This window comes from Carex rostrata, chromosome 23 (assembly GCF_964058835.1).
Source record: "Carex rostrata chromosome 23, lpCarRost1.2, whole genome shotgun sequence".
Lineage (NCBI taxonomy): Eukaryota > Viridiplantae > Streptophyta > Magnoliopsida > Poales > Cyperaceae > Carex > Carex rostrata.
Genome location: NC_135940.1, coordinates 4844046 through 4863570, shown reverse-complemented (window position 1 = coordinate 4863570; position 19525 = coordinate 4844046). Strand labels below are relative to the sequence as shown.

Below are 19525 nucleotides of genomic sequence, written 5' to 3'. Positions count from 1 at the left end.
CCGAGCTATTCCTTGATTCATTCAAACGCATCATATATTTTGTCATGCAAACACTTTAATTGCGATGCTAATTAAGATCCATAGAAGCCTTAAAAACACACCTTCTCTAACTCTGCAAGTTCAAATACAATGTAATTACTAATTGTTAACCAAAACCGTGATCATTCATACTTACTATACATTACAGGGATAAACATTTTTGTATAGTACTGACCTCGTACTGAAAACAAAATATGTGCATACATATCCATATGTTTTTAGTATTTTATTATTTTTAATTTATTTTCGAATTTCAATGATAAAAAGTTAGGAAGCTGCCAATAATATTCATACTATAACTACTACAATTATCTGGAGGGAAGCAAAAAACTCCAATACTGATTTTTTTTCTAAAATATTAATATCTATGCACGAAAGTATTTATACTTTTGTACGGAATTATGTATCTTTATGAGGTAAACAATTTTTACGTAAATAATTGTCTTCTCAATTAAATCTCCCAAACGTACATGCACTATAAAAACATGCATGTGGGAGATGGCTCAAACTACACAGGAGGGCCATACAAGTTTTTAAGATGTGTTTTTTTTTTCCGTTCAATTTCATCCATATTTTTGACGATTTGTGAGGAATTTTGTGAATTTAAAATCATAAACGTCTTCTTCGTAATTTCTCTATTAAATGCGACTCATGATGATGTACTTTCAGGCTCATCGTTACGCAGGTATTTATACCTCGTCGTGCAAGTATTTTTTAATATGACACTGGATGACGTCTTAAAGTATTAATATCAAATATTGAAAATATTTATACCCATGTATTGAAGTATTTATACTGATGAGGTCAATTATTTTTATTAGAGGAATGTTAACACATGGACGATTGGATAATATTGATGCAGAGATACAGGGTTCCTATTACTTTATTAGAGGAGTGTTGACGTGGAGACAATTAGAGGACTGAAAAATAAATGATCAAAACAAGTTACGCATAAAAGTATTAATATCTTAATTTTTAAATTTAATATTTTATCTTTCTAGTATTTATGTCTATGAAAGTTGATACAGGAATAAGTGCGGGACTAAGAAAGGAAACCATAGTACATCATTAAAGAAAGGTTGTTGCGGAGATTCAAATAATTATTCAAAAAATTACTTTAGACACTTCTTACATTTTTATTTTTGACAAATATAAAGATTAAATAGAAATGGATTCACGGAAAGGCGCGCAGCCTACCCTGGATAGACAATGCAGGTAAGAGTGATGCATACTGCCGATTACCCCAATTAAACTAGGTATTATTGTAAAAAGGGGCCATCACCACCCATAATTTTATATAATAACTAATAAATAAGACACTTATCTTGGTATAGTTTGCTCTTTCTTTGACATGGTAATTGTGTTTGGCAAACTTTAGTTTTGATTAATTGCAGTGAGATTAATTTTTTTTTTTTTTTGATGTAATGCAGTGAGATTAAAAATTAGTGAGTCATGTGGGTTAAAAGGTTCTTTTTAAGGGAGGCAAAGCGCCGCAATGGCAATTCTAAGATACTCAGCTCCTTTTACTGAGATCGTCTATAGCCAAGTACAAACTGATGCACAGTGTGGCTACTCGTGCGGTTCTGTGCAAGCGATACCACCTGTCAGTGAAACGCCACAAAATGTGGCATGTATGGGTCCCTTTTACCTCGCATCGCACGACACATGGGTGCACCTAATAACCTAATAAAAAATAGAGTTTAGGCCAATAGACTAAAAAGGGTAATATTTTGAATTTGCCTCGATTTATTTTTGCCTCGTGATGATTATGATTACAGGACGGAATTAGTTTTAATTTCAGGTAGGTGTATAGATTTGTAGGCTACTCAGCATTTGGACATGCGTTTTTGTTATTATACACAACAATAATTTGTTCTCAATTTTGACTAATTCTTGTTCTTTTTTTATTGAATTTATGTTAGTGTTTTTCATTTAAACTTGAACTAAAAAAAAAAAAAAAAAAAACCAGAAACATAGTTCCTATGTCAAATGAAAGAGAAACAAGTTGCAATAGATTATGTTAGAGTTTATGTTAGTGTTCTGTATCATATGGTGATCAATGGTGGTGTTTTTATAAATTTGGGTACTGTAAGTGTATACATATTGCATTGCAAAATTATAAAAAAAAATCGTGTTGTAATACAAGTGTTAAATTAATAATATAATTAAAATAATAAAAAATAATATATACAAAAACTGTGTTGTATTCTATATTTTTGAAAATTAACGCATCATCAAATCCGTATCGTATAAAGTACAATATCCGTATCTAAATACTTTGATTAATTGGGTTGGATTTGGAGAGGAGGATGGCATTATTTGTGTATGAAAGTCTTGGGCTGGGCCAGGGCCCAGTGCTCAGGGGTTGTGCATTCTTAACAGGAAATAAAAACAATGTTCTAAATAAAAAACTTCAACTCTCCATCGCCATTCCTCACGAATAACAAACAGTTCTCTTCGTTTGTCGCTCCCTCCCGCCCCTGCCGCCGTTCTCCCGCTCTCTACAGTCAGGCAGTCAGCCTCTCTTCGTTCTCTTTCCTCCTTTCTTTGCTGTTATTTTTCATTTATTAATCGTCTTCATCAATCCCTAACTTACACCATAATTACTGCAAATTTGCTTGGGTGCGTGATCGATTCAAAGTTAAACCCTATCTACATCAATTTACAATTACATATTTACATCATAATCCGATCATTTCTCTTATAATATTGTTTGCATTTCTTTTTATCTATCTAGTTAGTTATCTTGGATCCTGAAGATGAAGAAAGAAACAGATACTAAACCTGCCTCTAAAAATAAGGTTATTCCTTTTTGCTTCTTTCATTGATTTTATATGAAGTGGTCATGCTTTATCATTTCTAATATCTAATTAATGTATTCTCACAGATGAAATTTGCTCCTAAAAGACCTACTCAGAAGAAGCCTACAGTACCCAAAATGTGATGTAGACCAATAAAAGCTCTTTTGTTTGTTTTTTTGTTTTTGTTTTTGTTTTTTTTTTTTTCTGTTTTAGTTTAAATACTGTTTTTTTCTAGTTATTTGTGTTAAATTTTGTTTTGTAATTGTTTCAGAGAACCGACTAATATCAAGGAGGAGCCTATAGACACAGATTTGCTTCAGCACATTAAAATGGCCAAGGTTCTTACTTTCTCATTTTTCTACCAAAAATATTGCTCGAGGTTCGAAAATAGGCATCAAATTATTTTTTATCCAATAATAAGGGTTTATTTTTTTTTTTTTTATGTCAGAACAATGCTGGCTTCGGCAGGAGAATGCCAAAGACAGAGGAAAAGGTAAAAGGTAATGCCCCGTCCTTAATGTGTGATTAACATATGCTTTTGACAGGCAGTATTGAAGAGTACAAGGTACAATATTTTATTGTTGCAGTGCAATAATGTTCTGGCAAAGGAAATTTTTCAAGATAATCCTGAAAGAAACTCCATATCATCATATCATAATTGTAAAATAGACCTAGACGGTCCTAGTTACACTGAGAGCTAACTTGTTGTGATCGTCATTAATTCAGCTAACGTGGAGCAAATTGCATTTGGAGCAACAACTTCTTATACGACTTTTGGTGCTTCTGGATCTTTTACTGGTAAAGATTCACAAAAGCCTAGTTTGCAATTGCAATCATTGATGAATTAGATAATGTAGCATAGTTCCTTAATTGTCATCCTTACCAAGCCATATCTGGTTTATAAATTGTTCAATTTTCTTCCATCCAGGGTGCAGGTGTTTGTAATATCTAACCAAAATAATCTTTTCTTCTTTTATGTTCATCTTTTTTTTTTTTTTAATGTTTTATTCAGGTTTTTCATCCTCTAAAATAGATAAAGAAGAAAAAGAATACGAATTTCCTTGGGTGAGTATATATTCACAAAACCTGAATATATTCAGCAATGATTACATTTACAATACCAGCAACCAGTCATCAGGTTTCAATTTGTTAGTGCCATCAATGCACTTAATATTTATGTCCTCATCCATTTGATTTTATTTTCCTTGGATTTTGCAAGGTGTTCCTCCAATTGATCCGAATGTAAAGTCAATATATAATTATCTATTGCAGGCTTTGCAGCCATAATATAATACTATATTTTTGTTGTGCAGGATGATAATTCAAACTATCCCATCACACTTCCTTTGAGAGAAGATAGAAGAGATCCAAGTACTTGATCTAATTTTTAAAAAAAATTATATTGTGTATTTTGTGTTTACTTATCCTTAGGTTCTTGAATTTTGTCCTTGTAGAAATACTTAACGAGGAGGAATTTGGTGGGTCAATTGCTAGTTCTTTCGCGTTTGGGACTGAGTTAGATCCAGCCTCCAAACTTGGCTTGAGTGTACGTTTCTTTTCTTTTTTAAATGTATGAAAAATCTCAAGTGCTGTCCTGCAAATTAACTGCTAACTATCCTGTGCATCCCAGTAAAATTAGATTCTTTAATGAACTATTAATATAAGAAAATGCCATGCCATACCATTTTTCAATATATTTAGAAAAGTTGTGCATGTTATCCTTTTTCTCTCTTTTGTGTATACAGACACAATATAGATTTTGTTTATTTTGTTTTGGTGTGTGTGTGTGGCGGGGAGGGGGGGAGGGGGGGGATAGAGAGAGAGAGAGAATGAAAAATTAAAGGTTATTCTCTTTTTTGCAGGGTATTGATGAAATTGGGGTAACTATATACACATTCTTGTTTTAACAAACTCAATCGTTATTGCAGATAAAGAGTGACATCCCGCAAATGATCTTCTTTCAGTTGCCAGCCATGTTACCTCTGTCTAAGCCTGATATGGGGGGCAGCAGTTCGAGCAGTGCAAAGAAGGATACGGAGGCCAGCAGTTCGAGGGGTGCAAAGAAGGATACGGCGGCCAGCAGTTTGAGGGGTGCAAAGAAGGGGTGCAAGCTAAGGGAATTGTCAGCAGGCTATATGGGGAAATTGCTTGTGTATAAAAGTGGGAAAGTAAAGATGAAGTTTGGAGAAAATCTCTTTGATGTGCGTTTAGACCCAAATAACGTTTTGCATCAGATTCCAAATTGATTTTTGTTATTTTGTTGCAGAGTTGCTTTTTTATTTATTCACTAAAAAAAGAAAACAAATTACTTGGGCTATGCCAGCCCTGGTTGTTATCTGTGTAACAAATTTATTTCTCGAATTTGCTTTCAGGTTTATCCAGGGTCAGAATGCAAATTCAGTCAAGATGTGGCGGTTGTTAATTTGAAAGAGAAGCAATGTTGTGTTATCGGCCAGCTCGGGAAGGAACGTGCTATTGTAATTCCAGACGTTGATTCCATGTTGGATTCTACAGAAGTGAATACCAAATAATTTTTGTCTTATGTAATAGTAAGATTAGTATTGAAAAGAAAAAGGTTTTTTTTTTCTAATTCATTCATTTGTCACTAGTGAAAGAATAGGGAACTTGTAATAATAAAGTTTGATTTCATGGGTTTGCGATTGAAGAGGTGCGAGGTTATTAAATTTGTTGAGGATTAATTCATTATTTATAAATGTCGATTTCCTGTGTTCTTAAAGTTAGTTTTGTGAATATATGAGAAATGGTTTATGATATGCAGATGATGATTTAATTTATGATAAGCACCTGACTTCCTCCCAAAACACAAAACATATCATCCCAAAACACAAAACAGAATTTGATATGGGTCGGCTAGTCTCAGTAGTTCCAACTGAACAGCCTGAACTGAAGAGGCCTTTATTTATTTACAAAAAGCCCAAAACACAATTTAATTGGACTTAGAAAAGGGCTATGGCGACGGCGACGGCGACGGCGATGGTGTCTGTTTTTTCTCCTCCTCCGCCTCGTCGCATCCTCCTCCTCTCACTGTCAACCCTATCTCCTTCTTCTTTTCGACCAAAACTCCGAGAAAGACGACGTCTGCCGCTTCACTTCTCTGCTGCTTCGCGCAACCAATATCAGGGTTAGGGTTACTTGCTACTAGTTTCGATATTTTATTTTATTTACCCCAGCATTTGTTATAGCTGTTTGTTTCCACTTTTTACATACAGTTCCAGAGGAGGAGGAGGAGGTGCAGGATTTAGGTGTCAAAGTTGCCCTTTCCCTGCTTATCTTTTACAAGAGTAACCCTTCCCTTCACTTGTATTATCATTATTTGTAGTTTACCTTCGTTACATTATCCACCTTCACTTCCATATATATATATTTTTCATTTTTATAACAGGAGAGATTTCTCCTTTGCTTCCCAGAAGCTGTCGCTACGTACCCACATGTAGTCAATATTCCATGGATGCATATAAAAAATACGGTTTTGTCAAAGGCTCCGTGCTCACTGTTTGGCGCATCTGCCGCTGCAATCCTTTTGGTAACTTTTCTATGTCCAATAACGATGCCTTGCTTGTACTTGTACCGGTGTCCTTTTGACCCCAAATTTACAATATTTCATTTGTTTCTGCTGACGACCTTCTTTAAATGTCCAACTTTCTTCAAATCTTGGCCGTGACAAATTACACACCATCAGTTTTTAAAGTATGGGATAAGAAATTTACTAAAGAAAAAAAATACTAAGAAGCTTTTACTATATGAAAGGACATAGGTGTCATGCATAACCTGAACCCAACTGAAATATGAGAGTTAAGGTTCTATTTGAGGGCTAAATATAAAATAGTCTTCAGTAATTCTTCTTTAATGTCTGTCCTTTGTCGAAGTTTTGCATCTGCAATTTTCCTCATCTAACCCTGCCACAACAACCACCACCAAGCCTTTAGTCCCAAACAAGTTGGGGTAGGCTAGAAATGAAACCCAATCGGAGTCTTTCCATAAATAGGCTGTTGTTTAACCGTTGGGTCGTCACGCCTTACCACGACCCCCATCCTTTATCCTGGCTTGGCTTGGGACAGGTTGTGCAGAAATTACACAGGCAGAGTTAAATTTTCTTCATCTAACCCTGCCTTTTGGAATAATCTAGTGAAAGAATTGTCAAGACTATGTCAATAATTGTCATTATATGATATTACAGTTCCGTGCAGTCAGTCAGTCAGTCAGTCACACACAGCTTGTTAAATTGCCTATTCGGATTTGGATTTTATTTCAAAACAGCAAGTATCGGCTGACTAATTCTTTTGCATTGATCCATAAATCATACAAACATCAATGCAAGAGTTGTGCTTATTTGTTTTAAGATTTGTCAATGGCTCAAATTCTAATAATAGTAAGCTAGGCATTTTGGAAAATTCCGAGTAGCTGTGTCTTCTGAAAAAAAATTCCTGCATCAATACTGTTCTTTTCCCACAATATTGACTACTCGAGTCTGTTAACAAGTACCTCATTCCAAATTCATCATTTCCTTGCAGTTGCAATATTAAATAAAAAGAAAAGCAAAAAACATTTTTTTTACTAACAAGCCCATCGAAAAGTGATGAACACAAAATGATTCAGGACATACCGCTTGATACAAGGGTTGAAACTCGTACCTATTTAATAAGTTGCCTGAACCTGGAACCTGATCAAATATGTGAATAGTAATATGGGAACTTACTAGGGATTGGTACTGGAAGAGTTTTTTCCAGGCCTGAGGCAATGATATTCAAGCTCAACCAATATTAACTTGATTACCACTTTAGGAGGGGCATTTTAATAAAAATTACTTTTCTGTATTTGTCTTTTCTTTCTGGGGTGGGGTGGGGGGATATAAGAAACTTTTGGAAATTGAGTTTAGATGAGAATAATTCTTGTTTTCCTCTATGGTCTAGATAGAGCTTGTTTAATATATTTTGTTAGTTCTGTTAAAGCAAAGCAACTTATTGTCTCTTGTAGAACTGTAGGTGCAATTAGTTTTTGTTCTGGCCATCAAAAGTTATATATGTCGGTCAATTGCGCCACTTCCTTTTGTTATTTCATTGTTAGGCTTGTTTAGCAAGACAGATATAGCCATTATTATATTACCATGTTGCTTGCATTATCGAGGGGGAAGAAAGGATAATGAAAGAGACAGTGTGGTGCAATAAGCGAGAATCTGTGAATAGAAATAGTTAATTTAATCGTCGTGCTAATTATTTCTCTCACACACAGGAATCTTCATATTTTAGCAATTTTTTTGGACATGATTATTTATATTACGCTGTCGTGTTTCTTTCATCAACCAGGTAGTAAAAATATAAATAAGTTGTTTTCCATTTCAGGTGGATCTGGGTTTGACCCGCCACGGTGGTTCGGTGAAGGGAGAGAACCCCCGTCTGATCTTTAAGTTGAACAAAAATACTGGCTATATGCATGTATATAAGCACTGTTTATCTTCAATCTTTTCCTGGGGCATGTGGCAGCGGCGGAATTGAAAAAAAATATTGAGCAGATGCTACGAGTAAACATTTAGTATTTTATGAAGGGGCTAGACTATATAATAAGTTTTGAAGAAAAATTCAATTCAATTAAATTTCAATGGGTTAATTTCGTCAGATCACTAAACTTTGCTCTTTATAACAAATTGGTCACTCTAGTTTGATTTGTATCTTGATAGCTATTGAACTTCCAAATTTGTTTCAACCTAGTCACTCTCCAACTATTTTGGTATAAAATAATAATAGAATATGACGTGGTAGCCTATTCATCATATTTGATAATTTATATTACTTTTTTTGGGGACATGAAGTATTTTTCACCCACTTACCTTTTCTTTCTACTTTTGCCTTTATTTTTTTTCCAGCCATCCAATGCCTCTCGCTAAAACAAGCTTTTCACCATGGAAGAACAGCTTGTGTACTTCCCTTAGATCACCACATTTAGCTTATGAATCAACAAACTCATCTCCACAAGTGGGTCAAAAGCAAGAGTCAATTTAACTACAAACCCATGAATTATTTGAACCAGTTCTTCGATTCTCATATTGGCACAAGCTTTTAAAACATAAGATATCACAAAACAATTCAGCATAGAACCACTGTGACACATCAATCTAAATAGCTGAAAGGATTCAACATAATACCCATAATTTGAGAGACCTGAAATCAACGTGCACCAGAAATCCAATCTCTAACGAGTATTTCATTGAACAACTTGCGGCACCGGCCAACAATCTCACCTTTTGTGTACATATCCAGCAAAAACATTGCACACAAACAAGTTACCCATATTTGCGTAAATAAACAAACTTTTCACCATGGAAGAATATTGTAGATAGAATGATAGAAACGGGTTGGAAGAAAGAAGGAAAGTGGGTGAGAAATACTTTGAAAATAAGATACATAATTTATCTAATATGATAAATAGGCTGTCACCTTATACTTAATTATTATTTTATACAAAAATAATTGGGAAGTGACAAGGTTGAAATAAATTGAAAGTTGAATGGCTACTGAGATACAAATCAATCTTGAGTGACTAGTTTGTTACAAAAAGCAAAGTTCAGTGATCTATGATGAAATTTATCCAATTTCAATATATATATAATTATAATTTTATAATTATAGTAGTTGTTAAGTACATCTACGAATGAATGTAGACGCTTCTGGCCTGTGGTCCCATTTTCTCTTGTAATTTTAGCCGGCTTGGACCAGTATCCTTTTGCAAATTACTTTGTTTCTATAAAATTCTAGTTCACTATTAATTCAGAAGGGAATTTTTTGAGTTAATGAGTCTTGATCATCCGATTTGTTTTAAGATTCATACAAAGTAGATCCGCGCTAATATTAAAGGGCTCTCTATATAATAAGCAGCGGCCAAATTAACTCCATTTAAAATCAGATGGTTGAGATCTATCACCTCAAAAGATTCCTTTTTGAGTTAAAGCAGAGGAAACGCAGCAACACCATAAAAATAAAATAATCGTAGTGAAGAAACAAATTTTGACTCGGCCTCTGCCTCTAAATGTTCCTTCAGGAGAACCAGAGGAGCATGAATCTAATTATTTAATGCCAAAGAAATTTTGGATCCTTGATACATTGAACCATCTGCTCGTGCAATGTGCCTTGCGATTTTTATGCCGATTTTGTAGTCTTTTGAGCTTTAGTTAATTGTCGTTCTTTCCGGTAGTAATGATAATATGCTATGATTGGTTCCAAACTTCCAATTGGGTTTCTGCTTTTTTTATACCTTGGCAGAAGCTGCTGTTTTCCTAATGTTAATTTGATTCTTTGATCTGGTTCGGGACCACGCATGGGGTACCACATCCAGAGTATTCTCTCCTTAATTGATTATTATTATAAATTATTCGAAAAATCAGTAGAGTCGCCGCGAAACTGTGAGAGGCAAAACACGACTTGAGAATTAAGAAAACATCTGATGGGTGCGTGAATATACATTAATTATCAAGCTTCTAAATAGCTAGCTATAGCGCCGCTATAGCGGTTTTGGACCCAGAAAGCTAAGCTACGGGTTAAAACTGCGCTAATCAAGCTACGACCGCTATAGCGGTCCGCTATGCTACATGGGTTATGATTTTGCAATTTTTTTTTTCTAAAAACATGATTTTGCAATTTTAATGGGCCTTAATATCTAGATTGGTTTTTTTTTTACTTTATTAAGCTATATAAATACAATGGAACATGTGCGGGCTATACCGCTATATCAATTAAATTTTGTATCATGCATTAATATATGGTAGTGGTATATTTTGAATATAAAATATATCGATAGTTTTTGAATTAGGAATATTTTGAATGACAATTTGAACTTTGTATTGGTTTAATATGAATAATATTAGAACTTCTTAATTAATTTGATATTTTTTTTCTTGATGAGACATTTTTACTAGGCAAAGCCTTCTATGGACATAAGGACCTATTTGTAAAATGAACATATTTTTATTTTTAAAGTTCAAACAGTCGATCCGAACCGTTCATCTTGTTCTCCATATTAATATGTGCTTGGAGACCAAATTTTACATTTTTCTGATTTTTTTTACTATTTATTAAGATGGGTACAAAATTCAATGGTCTAAATTTGATATTTTTTATACCCATCTTAATAAATAGTAAATAAATTCAGAAAAATGTAAAATTTGGTCTCCAAAGATATATTAATATGGAGAACAAGATGAACGGTTCGGATCGGCTGTTTGAACTTTGAAAATAAAAATATATTCATTTTACAAATAGGCCCTTATGTCCATAGAAGCATCACTCTTTTTACTATTAGTAGAAATATAAAATATAATTTTTGAAATAAAAAAACGCTATTTATAATAGCTTTCGCTATAGCTCCGCTATTCGCTAAAGCTTTTTTTTTTGTCTCCCCGCTACACCGCTATAAACGCTATTTAGAAGCTTGTTAATTATACATCTAAATCACACGAAAACCACCCACAAAATTTGAGTACAGGTACCTCATCTAACTATAGTTAAGCAACTGTCTGTTCCAAGCTACAAATTAATCTACACAACATCACAACACCAAAAACAAAACCAAAGGAAAACAATTAAAGGTGATCTAAATATAACTTTGCCGTGGGTGTAACCCCCTTTCCTCCATCTCTAATCTCGTTCGTCTTTATTCTACAGCCTAAACAAAAAACCAAAATATCTCAAATTCGTAGCTATTTTCAAAGAAAGAAAAACAACAAACAAACTAGAAAATTACCTCGTCGTCATCATCCATTGGTCTTGGCAGAACTTCACTACAAACCCAGAAGGGGTATAGCCATAGAGGATTTCCATACACAGCAAAATATCATATATAGTATTAATAAGTTCTTGTACAGTACTTGTACATACACAAAGGCCCGTTCCTGCTGTATGTATAGAAGACAGGCAATCTATGGCAAGCCTCTAGCCTTCCATGTAGACATACCGTACACAATACGCCCTTTCCAACCTTGAAGCAACCACCCATGATCCGCATCCACCACAAAATCTTTGTGGTAACATTTCTTCACCTTCTCTCTTGCCTTTGTTACTATCTCATCATTCAATGGAAGCTGCTTAAACCCTGCCCGCATATCCCTCACTTGCCATTGTTTATACGTTTCGGGTCTCTCTACTCGTTCCAACCCTTCACACGCGATCACATTCAAAGCACTTCGGCCAAACAAATCCCTCTCAATCAACAGGCGGTGCTCATCCTCCTTGGGTACATTTGCATCTAGCATGTCAAACAAGGCAGAGTAATGAAACAGCGCCTCCCGGAAACGGGTCACAAAAAATGGGGCACTATACGACCCATTAACAATCCCATGAACAAACACGTGTGGGTTTATCTTCCGTATAAGTTTCAGCACCACATCTCTGGGGCTATCAGTTGTTACGGTCTCGTCTGGTAAATTTTTCAGCTTGAAGAGGCAATTGACCACGGTAACCTCATTTGGGTCAATATCAATGTTCTCCACCTTGATGGTCTCCCATTTGGCTGCAATTGCTTTGTATTCAAACGGTACATGAAAATGTGCTGCATAATCGCTCAGACGCCTCCCTGTCTCTTGAAGTCGCTCATCAGGCCGAAAACCGGGTTGAGGGTGATCTATGCCCGTAATCTTCAGATGAGGTGGCCCACCTTTACGAGATGACAGGCGTTGCAATAGGCATGGCCATTGGAATCCATAATGTATTCCGAAGTCGATAATATGCACTCTCTCGGCCCCCTCAGACACATCCAAGATGGTCTGGTTAGAAAAGTAGAATGAGATTTTCTTGAATGGACATGCAGCCATGTAGAGCTGGTACGCCTTGAGCAGCTCTGCAGCCGAGGTACGTTTTGCAACAAGGGACTGGTACAGGTGGCTGCCGGTCCCTGCCAAGCGGGCCTGGAGTCCGTCAGAAAAACACTGAGCCAATCGCTGAGTTGCATCACCAGTTGGGGAAGCATAGTGACGTATCTGCCTTAGAAGCTCATTGGCACTTCGTCTGTCGTCCGTGGCGACAGCCTGGTACATTTTTAAAATTTTGAAAGTTTTAAGTCATAACAGAATTTAAAAGTTCAAAGAATTTCCATAAAAAGGAGGCAAAATGAAGCATAGGCATCTTTTTGACCATAGTAAAATTGCAAACCTGAGCACAGTGGATTAAAATAGTGCGCAAATCAACAACCTCACGGGCTGCCTTCCTCCTACCACGGCCCTTGGTGTTGCCGGAGGCGCTGGCCTGGGTCTCAGCCGCAATTCGGACCTGCTCGTCATGCTTCGCCTCTCGCAAGGCCATGATGTCCCTGAAACATTTGTCCTGGCCACCAAGCAATACTTTGTCAAACATTTCTCTGATGGTTTCCTCTTCCATGTACGCGACTTGCTTGTTGTTCCTACCATCTTCCTTCTCCACCTCGTCCCTGTCCCGGTACGGGTGTTTCCTCCCTCTTTGCTGACCTTCTGGAGAAATGCTCTTAGTACTGTTACTGTTATTCTCTTCTTCTTTTACTAATATAGTGGGCAGGAATTGGATTTTGCTCTGAGGGGCAGGTTCATGCCGCGTCACATTGAAGTCGGTTGATTCAACATCGATAAACAGTTTCGCTGCTTTTGGAAGAAACTTTTGGGCTTCCTCTAGGCCTTTATGAAACATAGATTCCTCCAACCCCACCTCTACTGTTTTATTACTAGCACTTGTTGTGGTATTTGCATCAGTAGTTACAGTGCTGGTGGGGGAGAGAGAAGATAAGGAAGAGAAAGAATTGGTATTGGCAAACAGAAGCTGGCTATTGAGTTGATTCAAATCAACCGAGTCATGCTGCCACCCATTAAAAGCATCAAAATTGATGAGATTGTCCGCATCACCATAGAAGAGGCTGTGATCATTTGAGGTGATATCATAGGGATTGTTGTCACCCATGTTATGTGCAAAATCAGACGGCCAGTCTATGGCGGCAGTCTGAACTGGCACCAAATCAACTTGCTGAGCTGGTACGAACTGGGTGAGGGGTGGCTCGTCAGTGGGACCCCCGCCAAGGATCGATGAAAATTGTTGTTCGGTGGCTAACATATCGGCTGGGTGGTACTGGCCATCGAAGCGTTCCTCTTCCATCAGCATTCTGTCTATGTATGAGAACACGAAATCTGAGAAAATCACAGAGTCATCTGTCGAGTCTTGTTCCTGGAAGGACAAAGGCGGGCTTAGAGTACTGGAATTAGTCGAATTGGAATTGGAAGACGAACGGGCAAAAGAGGAAGAAGACGAGTCGGTGGCCGCTTCATTTGGAGATGGTATGAAGTTGTTTTGAATTAAAAATGCTTCTGGTTGCACAAGATCGTCAATGGTTAGGCCTTGTATTTCATGGATGTGAGACCCCATTTTCTTCAAACTTTTTTCTTTTCTTTATCTCTATAAAAATTCAAGAACAAAAATGTTTGTGTTAGTGTGACAAGCAATTAAGTATGATAAAAATTGACAACAATGAAAAGGGATTCGGTTTCAGTTCAAATACAGTTAAGTTACAGATTTGCAAAAATAATTGGGGCAATATACCAAAAGAATGTACGCACACAAATATCGGCGACTTATATTAAATTAATTTGAGAAATGACATAATTGCTCAACTTAAGCGGAGATCCTTTCTATCAACAAAAGGGGAAAGACATATAGCAATTAGATAAATGTTCAAAGGTTGGAGATTCATCCTAAGAAAGGATAGGCATCAGAATAAATATCAATCTAAACCTGAGATGCAATTATTATTATTAGATAAGCACAAAAAATTGGATTGGAGCTAGCAGAAAGTTATGAACAACAGCATAAGAACAAAAAAACTAAATATCCCTTTGCATTCATTCAGAACTAATTAAACTCAATCGATTCACTCACCAGAGAACAAAATAAAAAGTAAAAATCAAAGCTGAGCACCAACGATAGTAACTTGTACGATGGTTTTGACCGGGAAAACAAAAGAAAACAAAACTATTTTGAGACGGATAGATAGAATGATATTTGTTTGAAGTAAGACTAAGACCAGATAGATAATTAACAGTTGCGTACCTGACCACAGACCTCAGAACTCTCCTCCTGCAGAGAGAGAACGAATGGATGAGAAAATGGAGAGACACGTATTAATACCCAACAAACAACGAGATCGATCGATGATCCATCGGAATAATTAATTAATGTAGACCCGGGCCACCAGGCCCAGTTAGATAAAACGAACATATACCCTCCGCCCTCCGTGCAAGTGTGGGACCAGAGAAGCATTTAAAATGAATGGTTTACCTCACGTATTCGAAACCACGTCCAGGATGGTCTTGTCTCGTAACCGGAGGAGATAATTGATTGAATTTGTCCGAACTGGAACTTTCCGGGTAGCTGCGCCGCTTCCATTGAGCGAACGGTCTTTTGACTGGGTGACCGGCTACAGCCTGTTATTGATTTTGTTTTAGTCTTTTAGATCATTAGAGCGACGAATTCACATCCTCTCCAATACCTGATAAGGGAATCTTTTACAATTACTAGATCTGAACCGTACTTTTTAACTTGGCACGAATCTCAAAGCACAAAAATGGGGCCCCTACAGTGACCCGAATCCCAAGCCGGTTGAGATTTAATCTCAAACCGTAAAGTAAGTGATCCTCTGCAATAATTGTGCAATACCTGAGAGGATACGGGTTCTAGAGCGACTGGGTAACCGGCTCTAGTCTGGAGCCTGGAGCGAGGGAGCCAGTTTGAGGGTGCGTATCCTCTGAGATATCTCAACTTTTGTGTGACCGACGTGTCCGGTGCCTATTCGGGGGTGATGTAGGGGGTCAGTATTATGTGTGCTTTGAGATTCGTGCAGAGGCTATTTAACGGTTGGAATTTTCCAAAAAGTCACGCAAAGCTTGAGATATCTCAGAGGATACGAATTCGCCAGTTTGAGTCATGAGTCTAGTGCTCAGGAAGTCAGGATACTAGCAGCATACTGCTACTGGGACCCGGTCTTTCGAGTGGCCCAATCATGGGCGTAGCACGTGGCTATAATTCGGTAGACATGGTTTATTGGGAACGACTAACAGTATCCCTCATTCAGTCACCTATCTGTCTCCTACGCTAAAAGACAAAAAAAAGTACAACGAGGGACCACTAACTGACACGCACGTGCTAATTACCACCAAAAAGCAAGGTTAACGCGATTTTATTAATAGTCAAAACATATAGTATTCATATCTACGAATTTATAATATTCATACTTATTATCTATAATAGTCAGGAGGGGATCATTAATCTTGGAAACCAGTAACGACCAGGGGGACCGCTGGCGTCTTGTGACAACCTGAATTGGAGACCGCAACAGTCTGAAAGCGACATTTACCAAGATTGGAGACCATTACAGCGAATCTATATAGTATTCATATCTAAAACAATGAAGTATTCATACTGACGATTACGAAGTATTCATACATGTTCAAAATAATTTATACAATTCAAAATTCAAAGTCAGATTCATCTCTCTCACCCCTCTTTCAAGAAGTATTCATATCTAATAAATAAAATATTCATATATTCTACTTTGACAACCTTCGCTGGGCTAACATAAATCCCATCCAATGGTGCATGCACCACGTTCTCCCGGTCGAATCTCGACAGTGCACCACTCTTTCCTCGCCGGATCTCGACGGTGCACCACGCTCTTTTCGTCGGATCTCGACGGTGTACCCGGATTAATTAATGTCAATAATTAATAACTACTTTTGTTAGTCAGAACAAGTTGGGCCGGGAGATTCTTAGAGAACTACTGGAGAGAATATCTTTATTCTATAATATGATTCTCTTTCATTTTTTTAACAAATAAAAACATTCAAGAAAACAATGTGGAGGGCCCCACGAAGCGAGAGTAGGCTTGAGAAAGAAGATTAGATTAACTTACCCGGGTAAGGTAACTTAGCCAGTCAGTCAGTGACTACCTCCGGAAAAGAGAACAAACAAAAGGACGCGGTCTTGGGGTATGCGTCAACACCGTAATAACTGGCAAGTGGGGACCAGGTTGGCTGTGTTGGACGTTGGATCTAGCAATTAATGTAGGGGTCGGTGTTGGTTCACGACAAAAAGAAATAGGATCGGAGACCATCAAAGTTGACCAGCGCGGGAGACGGAATGGATCTATGCTGTGCTATTCTGACGGCTGGAATTCAGATGCATGCAGATCAGCATATGCATGTATTCAAATGTTCTTTCTTCATATTGATTTTTCTTTTTCTTCTATGTGAAATTTTGGGAGAGAGCAGAATGATTCATGCTTGTATACCTCACTGATTGGAAATTTTCATTAAAAACAATTTTACTGAGACAACTCAGCTCCTATATATTACACACAAATGAATGTTCTTCCTCTAAAATTCAGGTGTTCATTCCGCATTTCATTTTTGCCACCACAGTTTAAAATTGAATATGTCATAAATTTTGTCATTACAATAAGATTTTTAAAAACGTTTAACTGTATTTAAGACGAGTTATCATTAATTTAATTATTTCCAGTTTAAATAGACTAAAACAGTCTTAAAATCCTAATACCTATTATAATGGCTATTTCTTTATTCATATATTTTTCATGTGTGTACAATACAAGATTACAATGCCTCTATTTATAGGTTACAAATTGTAAATATTATTATAATAAATAAGAAAATGAATTTCAAATAGTAGTGTTATATGAATTCTAATGATATAGTGGAGTAGTGGGGGAAGTGAATGAGGATTAATATTGAAAGTTACAAAATAAATGATATCCACACATTTATAATATATTCATAACACTCCCTCTTATATGTCAATTACATAAGAATATGCTCATTAAAATTTTACTAGGAAAAATCCCATGAGATAAGATTAGACTTTATTTTTTTTTTTTTTTATCATGATTCATGTATTTCAATTCTTCTCTTCTCAATTAAAGATGATGTGTTTTGAGGTGTAAATAAACTCTTTTATAATTCTACGTAAGAAATCTTGTGCAACTTACATGTTATGTTTCATTAAAAGGTCTTCAACAAATGTTCATAAAAATTATCATATTTAAACTATCTAATATCTTTCTATAAATATTTTTTCAGAAAAAGTCGGAGAAACAGCTTACTTGATACAACAGTGATATAAAAAATTATCACATTGTTATTAAATCAATACACTCTTTAAAAAAATTGTCGCAATAAAGGTCAGTAATAAAATAAATAAATATATTGATAACAAAGTACAAAATTGCTAGGACCAAGATTAAAAAATAAAATAAAATAGAGAACATTGAAATTTGAACCTCACTCTCTATGAATCAGCCCATGATGCAGTAGATTAGGTAAATGATTGGATTTTGTTTAATTGTTCAAATGGTACGAATGGACAGTCAATCACGCATGTTTTATGCTTCATAAAAAGGAAGGGGTAATTGTGTATATATGAAAAGATCGAAAAGGACAGTAGTGTAGTTAGTCCAGATAGGCGGACCAAAATATATAATAGCACAGGGAACCCATAAATGCATCAATGAAATACAAAATCCAGCGATTTATTGCATCAATTAAAGTTGAAGGGCAGGTCGCTTTCCAATTTCATCCAATTATATTTCTTCTAGTCTTGTACTCTAGCTAGGGCAGGTACAATGCATCATTTTGCTTGTTAATTATTACTCCATTTATTTATTTGGTTCATTCAATTGTTGTTAATCCCACATGGTACCTTTCTGAATATAGTCAAGGTATGTAAATTGTAAATATACAATATTCCACGGTACGTTTGGATCAAACAAGAAATAGAGCAAGAATAGAGTTAATTTTAAATTTAAGAATAGTAGCTAACTTAACTTTTAGTTGAGTCAGTAGAATAGTGAATTAACACATATAAGACAAATAAAGAATAATAAGTTAGTGCTATTCATGCTCCATCCAAACGTCGAATAGTTTAAAAGAATAGTGCTATTCTTGTTCCATCCAAACGCACCAAGAGTTTATTATCCACTTGAGATTATTTTGTCTTCAGAAATACAAAAAATATTTGTGAAATTTTTTATTAATGCCCACAAAATAAAAATAGCAAATATGTTTTCTGGGTTGAAATTTTTCTAAAAATATCATAACCGCCTCATGTTAGGCGGTCATTTTTTTCTTTTATTTTTTTAAATTTTTTTACAGATGTTTATCAAACCACACCACTGTGGGATGGTTTGCTATTTTTTTTTTAAATCTTAATATTTTCATCTAATATGTATATTATATGACACCTATCATAGATGAGTAGAATATAATCATAGAGAAATTATGTGCATTGCATAGAGAAATGTATGATACGTAATCAATTTAAAAAAAAAAATATAAACAATCGACAAGAGCTAAGACGATTATTACAGATAATGATCGTCTGATTCTTTGCAAGGATTAGATTCTGTGATATTACATCGATAAGATTAGATTGCAAATACTTGAACAATTGTCAGCCACCCATTGGAGATGATTGGTGGTCAGCTAAAAAAAATATAGCAAACCGTTCCACTGTGGGGCGGTCAGCTAAATATATATTTTTTTAGAGATGTTTAATGTGTATAGCATGAATGTTTGCTATAAAAATTGGTATTCTACATGTTCGAAAAATAAAAATAAAAAACTTAATCGGAAACTTCAACTCAAGTTTGGAGGCTCT

The 19525-nt window shown here is 35.8% G+C and overlaps 3 protein-coding genes across 8 annotated transcripts; 2 read left to right on the top strand and 1 right to left on the bottom strand.

Moving 5' to 3' along the window:
- Positions 1 to 2462: 2462 nt before the first annotated feature.
- On the top strand, positions 2463 to 5577 carry LOC144575089 (uncharacterized). The gene is made up of 11 exons (XM_078325209.1): positions 2463 to 2553; positions 2781 to 2840; positions 2927 to 2979; positions 3112 to 3178; positions 3289 to 3340; positions 3567 to 3638; positions 3853 to 3905; positions 4154 to 4211; positions 4295 to 4386; positions 4769 to 5041; positions 5213 to 5577. Exons 2-11 carry the CDS (start codon positions 2799 to 2801, stop codon positions 5369 to 5371), a joined length of 921 nt encoding a protein of 306 aa, XP_078181335.1. The 5' UTR covers positions 2463 to 2553; positions 2781 to 2798; the 3' UTR covers positions 5372 to 5577.
- A 164-nt stretch (positions 5578 to 5741) lies between these two features.
- Positions 5742 to 8569, top strand: LOC144575136 (membrane protein insertion efficiency factor). The gene is made up of 4 exons (XM_078325256.1): positions 5742 to 5982; positions 6071 to 6142; positions 6244 to 6384; positions 8201 to 8569. Exons 1-4 carry the CDS (start codon positions 5811 to 5813, stop codon positions 8263 to 8265), a joined length of 450 nt encoding a protein of 149 aa, XP_078181382.1. The 5' UTR covers positions 5742 to 5810; the 3' UTR covers positions 8266 to 8569.
- Positions 8570 to 11261: 2692 nt separating this feature from the next.
- LOC144574671 (scarecrow-like protein 34) lies at positions 11262 to 15207 on the bottom strand. 6 transcript variants are annotated; one of them, XR_013518273.1, is made up of 4 exons: positions 14909 to 15207; positions 12995 to 14257; positions 11592 to 12870; positions 11262 to 11513 (listed from the first exon to the last, which is right to left on the bottom strand). XR_013518273.1 is itself a non-coding variant. In XM_078324683.1 (3 exons), the coding sequence occupies exons 2-3, from the start codon at positions 14225 to 14227 to the stop codon at positions 11767 to 11769; spliced, it is 2337 nt and encodes a 778-aa protein (XP_078180809.1). In that variant the 5' UTR covers positions 14228 to 14257; positions 14909 to 15037; the 3' UTR covers positions 11262 to 11766. The 6 variants fall into 6 exon arrangements, 1 of the variants encoding a protein (XP_078180809.1); XR_013518277.1 differs by having other exon boundaries at positions 11262 to 11506; positions 14909 to 15037; XR_013518276.1 differs by having other exon boundaries at positions 12995 to 14255; positions 14914 to 14933.
- Between the last annotated feature and the right edge of the window lie 4318 nt (positions 15208 to 19525).

Excerpts from the sequence above, each read along its gene's own strand:
- LOC144575089 (XM_078325209.1), top strand. The coding sequence starts at position 2,799 with ATGAAGAAAGAAACAGATACTAAACCTGCCTCTAAAAATAAG. Across the intron at positions 4,212-4,294 it reads AGAAGATAGAAGAGATCCAA|AAATACTTAACGAGGAGGAA; the intron begins GTACTTGATCTA and ends TTGTCCTTGTAG. Across the intron at positions 4,387-4,768 it reads CCTCCAAACTTGGCTTGAGT|ATAAAGAGTGACATCCCGCA; the intron begins GTACGTTTCTTT and ends TCGTTATTGCAG.
- LOC144575136 (XM_078325256.1), top strand. The coding sequence starts at position 5,811 with ATGGCGACGGCGACGGCGACGGCGATGGTGTCTGTTTTTTCTCCTCCT. Across the intron at positions 6,143-6,243 it reads CCTGCTTATCTTTTACAAGA|GAGAGATTTCTCCTTTGCTT; the intron begins GTAACCCTTCCC and ends TTTTTATAACAG. Across the intron at positions 6,385-8,200 it reads CTGCCGCTGCAATCCTTTTG|GTGGATCTGGGTTTGACCCG; the intron begins GTAACTTTTCTA and ends TTTCCATTTCAG.
- LOC144574671 (XM_078324683.1), bottom strand. The coding sequence starts at position 14,227 with ATGGGGTCTCACATCCATGAAATACAAGGCCTAACCATTGACGATCTT. Across the intron at positions 12,871-12,994 it reads TTTTAATCCACTGTGCTCAG|GCTGTCGCCACGGACGACAG; the intron begins GTTTGCAATTTT and ends AAAATGTACCAG.